The sequence below is a fragment of the Musca autumnalis genome, unplaced genomic scaffold, assembly GCF_047663935.1.
Source record: "Musca autumnalis isolate F117 unplaced genomic scaffold, ASM4766393v1 scaffold_3, whole genome shotgun sequence".
NCBI classification, from domain to species: Eukaryota; Metazoa; Arthropoda; class Insecta; order Diptera; family Muscidae; genus Musca; species Musca autumnalis.
Window position 1 is genome coordinate 162790654 of NW_027411866.1, and position 5639 is coordinate 162796292.

General features: G+C 35.7%; 1 protein-coding gene across 1 annotated transcript; it reads left to right on the plus strand.

Moving 5' to 3' along the window:
* The first annotated feature begins 4667 nt into the window (after window positions 1–4667).
* On the plus strand, window positions 4668–5129 carry LOC141396910 (farnesol dehydrogenase-like). The gene is made up of 2 exons (XM_073972637.1): window positions 4668–4758; window positions 4890–5129. Exons 1-2 carry the CDS (start codon window positions 4702–4704, stop codon window positions 5064–5066), a joined length of 234 nt encoding a protein of 77 aa, XP_073828738.1. The 5' UTR covers window positions 4668–4701; the 3' UTR covers window positions 5067–5129.
* The last annotated feature ends 510 nt before the right edge of the window (window positions 5130–5639 follow it).

Consider the following 5639-nt stretch of genomic DNA (forward strand, 5'->3'; position numbering starts at 1 on the left):
TTTAGATGTCGATTTGATGAGTGGGCTATAAATATAAAATAAAAAAATATAAATTCTTAATATTTCGTAGAGTAGATCTTTTGATTACGACCTATTGCCACCTTGGCTCTTGGTTTCCGTTAATTGGACATTTCTTCCGAAGCGAAATGTATAAAAACTTTCTGCAACCTTCTGAAATACATCAATATTTTAATGAATAGTGCAGTACAAGCGAGGGACACTACAAAACTTTCTGGCCTAGGCATCACGCAGTGTCGCCAGGCGTCATTTGACATTTTTTGGAAAGTTCACTCAGGACAGTTTGACATACGACAATGTTTTGGGTTGTTTACAGTGACTTGAAAAAATCACTTTGCAAAAAACAAAAGGGAATTTTCTTGTGAACATTTTCGTCCGATAATTTTTCACAACTTTCGACGTGGATAATCACGGCAATGGTGCATCGATCAAATTAAATATTTGTAGGTCGATAAAGGATAGCTCTATGAAAAACTGGTTTAGTGAATTCACTCGTAGCCCACACTCGCTAAAAATGAAGATCGTAAGGGTCGTCCAAAAACGGACGTTGTGTCAGAAAAAAATTAAGCCCTGCGTGAACGGATAATGCAAGATCGCCATCGCCCTTCGGCATTTCTTCCACCAACTAACATTTGATATTGCATGAACACCTGGCCGCAAAAATTATTTTTTCTCGCTCGATTCTGCAAAATTGGTCAATCGCTCAAAATGAGACTCTTGTGGATTTGTGCAAAAAATTGTGAATAAAAACAATCGCGGTGCATCAAACGACATTTATAAGATCGTCACAGACGACGAATCTTGGATCTGTTCTCAAGAGCTAGCAACAAAACAGGAATCGACCGTTTGGGCCTTCCAACGAAAGTTGTTCATGGAAGAAGACCTTCGAAGCAAATGGTCGCCTGTTTGTTCGGCAAAACTGACCGTGTGGGGACTAATACGGTTTGAAAAATATAGAACGGTTAAATCTTTGTGCTACACTACAATTTGTTTGCCTGAAGCCTCTTGAGAAATTCGAAAAACGAACAGAAGTTTGAAGGTTATTCAATTAAAATTGACCGAGTTATACCAAAATCGGGGAAAGATATATATGAGGGCTATATCCAAATCTCAAGCAATTTTTATTAAAATCGGTAAAACTACTAAACAAATATCACATATAAAATTCAAAGGCTATTCTTTCAAAATTGACTGAGATATAGCGAAATCGGGGAAAAGTTTATAAGAGGCTATACCCAAATTTGAACCGTTATGGACCAAAGTTGAAAATTTTCCTTACTTGTGCAAAAATTCATCAACCTAGGTCAACTCTTTCTATTTTTGTCCTCTTTTGTATGGAAGCGGCAACACTGTGCGGCACCGGGGTATAGACGCCCCACCCGATTTCATGTATTTTCAGGAATATACCTACAATAATCAACCGATTTAGCTATAAATGGAAATATTACATTTGCTACGGTTATAAAGTGGGCTGTAAAGAGCCGCAGAAATATAAAACTTTTGGATTTCATCGTTATTAGCGATATGTGGTCTGCTCGCTTGGGGGTTCACGTGCTGTCGGTATTTGTCAATCTGCTTAATCACAATATTAAAAAAGAGAGATTTTGTTTTTGAAATGAAATTTTTCAATACACAATTTTTATACCTTCACCATTTATTCTAACGAGGGTATATACACTTTCATACGGGCAAAATGTGTCTCATCAAAATAATGGTTTAGACCCCGTGCATGTTTGGACGAAATGTGTTTCAGACAATTTGGAGTTGATTTAGCCATGTCCGTCTGTCTGTCTGGCTGGAGCGCACGATAACTCTCGAACAAGTGAACCGATATAGTCCAAAATTTGGCTTTCGTAATATTTTGCCCAAACTTAGTTTAAGTTCGAAGATGGGTTATATCGGTCAACTCTTTCCAGTATTTCCCCCCAAAAGTTCGAAAATGTTCCGAAAATTTGTGTGCATGGTAACTCTTAAAGGGAGTAACCGATTTGGCCCACACTTTGTACATCGTGAAAGTTCTGCCAGACTTAGATGAAGTTCCAATATGGACTCAATCGGTGCACTCGTACGGGTACCTCCCACACAAATTTTCGGAAAAGTTCAGTTTAGGACCTGCCTCGAATCGCTTTGATTTTTGTTGTAACAACTTGTATTCGCTGTCCTTCATACGACGGTACAAATTTCATAAGGGACAAGTCCATACTTCCTGAGAAAATAGCCTGAAAGTTGCAAAAAACCCCTTTGACACCGTGTGTAGTGGTTGGAGTGCAAGAAAAATCTAGAACGGATCTGCCAATTCGGTCCAAAATTTGGCCTTCGTAATATTGTGTCCAAACATACTTTAAGTTCGAAGATAAACCATATCGATCCACTCCTTCAGATACCTCCCTCACAAAAGTTTAAAAACGTTCGGAAAAATTATGCGCGCGATAACTCTTGAAGGGAGTGACCGATGTAATCACATCCTAATACATCTACCAGATATAGATCAGGTTCGAATATGGACTATATTTGTCTACTCCTTCTGGTACCTCCCACACGAAATTTCGGATAAGTTCACTTTAAGACCTGCTCTCGAATCACTTTGATTTTTGTTGAAGAAACTTGAATTCACTGGCATACTGGCCCCCTTTGGGATGGTACAAGTTTTTTGAGGGGCAAGTAAAAACTTCCCGAGAATATAGCCTGAAAGTTGTAAAAATCACTATGTCACCATTTGTAGTGGCTGGGGTGCACTATAGCACTCGAACTGGTCAACCAACCAATTTGGTCCGAAATTCGGCCTTCGTCATATTTAGTCCAAACTTAGTTTCAGTTCGAAGATTGGCAATACCGGTCCACAACTTCCAGTACTTCCCCCAAAATTTAAAAAATTTTACTGAAAGACTATGCACGATACACTTTCTTGAACGAGGTAACCAATTTGGTCCAAACATTGGATCTTCTAAAATTTTGTCCAAATTTAGTTTAACTTCTAAAATGGCCCATATTGGCCCTCTCCTTAAGGTACCTTCCATGCAAAAGTTCAACATTTATGTTAAAGAGCAGTTTAGGGACTGTTCGAAGATCCTTTGGAAATGTTAACCGATGCTATTCGTTGTGTTCCTGTTTATAGCAATATTATGTTTTCCGTGGACAAATGCATGCTTTCTGGCATACTGGTCCAAATGTTATACGATGACCCACTGAAATGGCTAGTGGGTGCGATATACATATATCAAAAAGATATGACTCCCAAAATAAGATCCACTTTCATGTCCATTCCTTCAAGTACCTCCTCCGCAACACTTTTGAACTTTAATCCTAATCCACATTTTTGTTTGTAAGTTTAAATGTGTAAAAAGGGCCACAAAATTCTGAAAATACCCTTAATACATTCGATCTGTCCGTAGATGAAAGTTACAATTCACATAGGCTGAGGGTATATCTCTGTCACAAAGCCGACTAATACTTTTTTACTTGTTTCCATTACACAAGACAATCCAAGAAACCAACATTACTCGAACAAAAAACATTATATTAGAATTATAAATTCTTTTGTAGCCCCTAATTTTGTATTTGTATGAGCAGCCCTATTGTAAACGATGACGTTATAAGTGATTTCGATTGTATATAATTTTTTTCTGTCAGTCTGTAAAATAAATTATCTCCATTTGATTAACATCTCCTCCAAACTACATACATAGCTCTATCTTCATCCGTTAAGAAAAGATAGATTTGTGATACAAAAACCCATTTTGAACACACTGTGCGCTGTTTTTACTTGTTTGCAAAAATGTTAGTTTGTTTTATAAGAGTTTATAATTATGTAATTAATGTTTTTATGAATATTATATTTTTTAATTTGCGAGCAAATATGCTATTTTTGGATTCATAATTGCAATATTTGAACACAACAAATAAAAGCTGTGGCAAAAATTGATATTGTTGCTTGAACGAATGAAAAAAAACTATGTTTCTCTGCATGTAGGTACATTCGCGTGTGAGTTTGGGCGCGTATAGAATAATTTCAAATTCAACACAGTTTAACGTTATAAAAATATTTTTATAACACTCTCCTTTCGATTCTTTCAAATAAATTTAATTGGCTGCAAATGATGGTGCTTCAGTATATAATGTTTGACATATCTGGCTAGTGTCACCACTTCGATTTTAAACACAAACATGGAACGTTGGCAAAATAAAGTTGCTGTTGTGACCGGAGCTAGTTCGGGTATTGGAGTTGCTATCGCCAAAGATTTAGTTAAGGCAGGCTTACAAGTTATAGGTCTGGCAAGACGTAAAGAATTAATAGAAAACATACGAAATGATTTACCCGCTGATAAACGTTCCCATCTCACAGCCATGTATTGTGACATTAGTAACATAGAGAACGTAAACCAAGTATTTGATACGATTATTAAAGAATTTGGTGGAATCGATATTTTGATAAACAATGCTGGATGTATAAGAATCGGACAATTGTCTACAATGGATATTGGGGATATACAGACGGTTTTAAATACCAATGTCATGGGTATTGTGGCTTGCACCCAGAAGGCATTCAAATCAATGAAGGAACGTAATTTTAATGGTCATATTATAAATGTGAGTAGCATTGCCGGACATTTAATATTCACAGGAATTCCACAGCAACTACCCACCGCAAATATATATTCACCTAGCAAGCATGCAGTCGCTGTTATGACAGAGCTATATCGTCAAGAATTTCGAGAGTTTGGAACAAAAATTAAAATTTCGGTAAGTTGTTCTTCTTAAAACATAAAACAATAGATTTAAATTTAGTTTGATATAATTATTTACTTTTGAAATATGCCTGCGGAAAAAATTAAATATTTTAACTATTTTTAAAATATTTTTTTATATCACAGAGTATTAGCCCTGGTTTTGTTGACACCGAAATCGTTGTCGAGGATTTTCGCAAATCTCTCGATGAATGCATACTTAAACCTGAAGATGTCTCCAATGCCGTTATGTTTATGATCTCAACACCACCCCATGTTCAAATTCATGACATGATTATTAAACCTATGGGAGAATTGATTTAGTATTTATTTCATTGTATAGAGAAGGTATTTGTGTTTCAAATAGTTTTGAACTTTTATTACTTTTTTTAAAATGAAATGAAACGTGATAAATCAATGTAACAAAAAATTAATTACTTCTTTGTTTGCTTTTTACCGACCGATGTTAATTAAACCCATTTTATGTGATACATAAAAATGTGCGGAATTAACGTTTTGTACATTACGATGCTACCACTGATCCTCACCAAAAATGTTATTAGAGTATTGACACATGTTTTTGCCACAATTTAATGTGTAGTTTTGCATGTTTATTAGATTGAATTGTATATTTATTTATTGCTACAACAAGAAGTATCGAACAGATTATGAATGAGGGGAGAAAAATAGAAGATACCTGCATCGCAATGTTGAAAGTCAAGACTTATTATTATGAATTTGTATTTTTCTTTTGGAAATATTCGACGACATCCACTGGGTTCCTTGGAACTAACACCGGAACTCGGAACTACAACCCGATGTTTACCTATATTTTGAGCTGATTTGAAATCAATAGTAGCGATTGATAAAAACAAACTTCGTAAACGAATTATACTG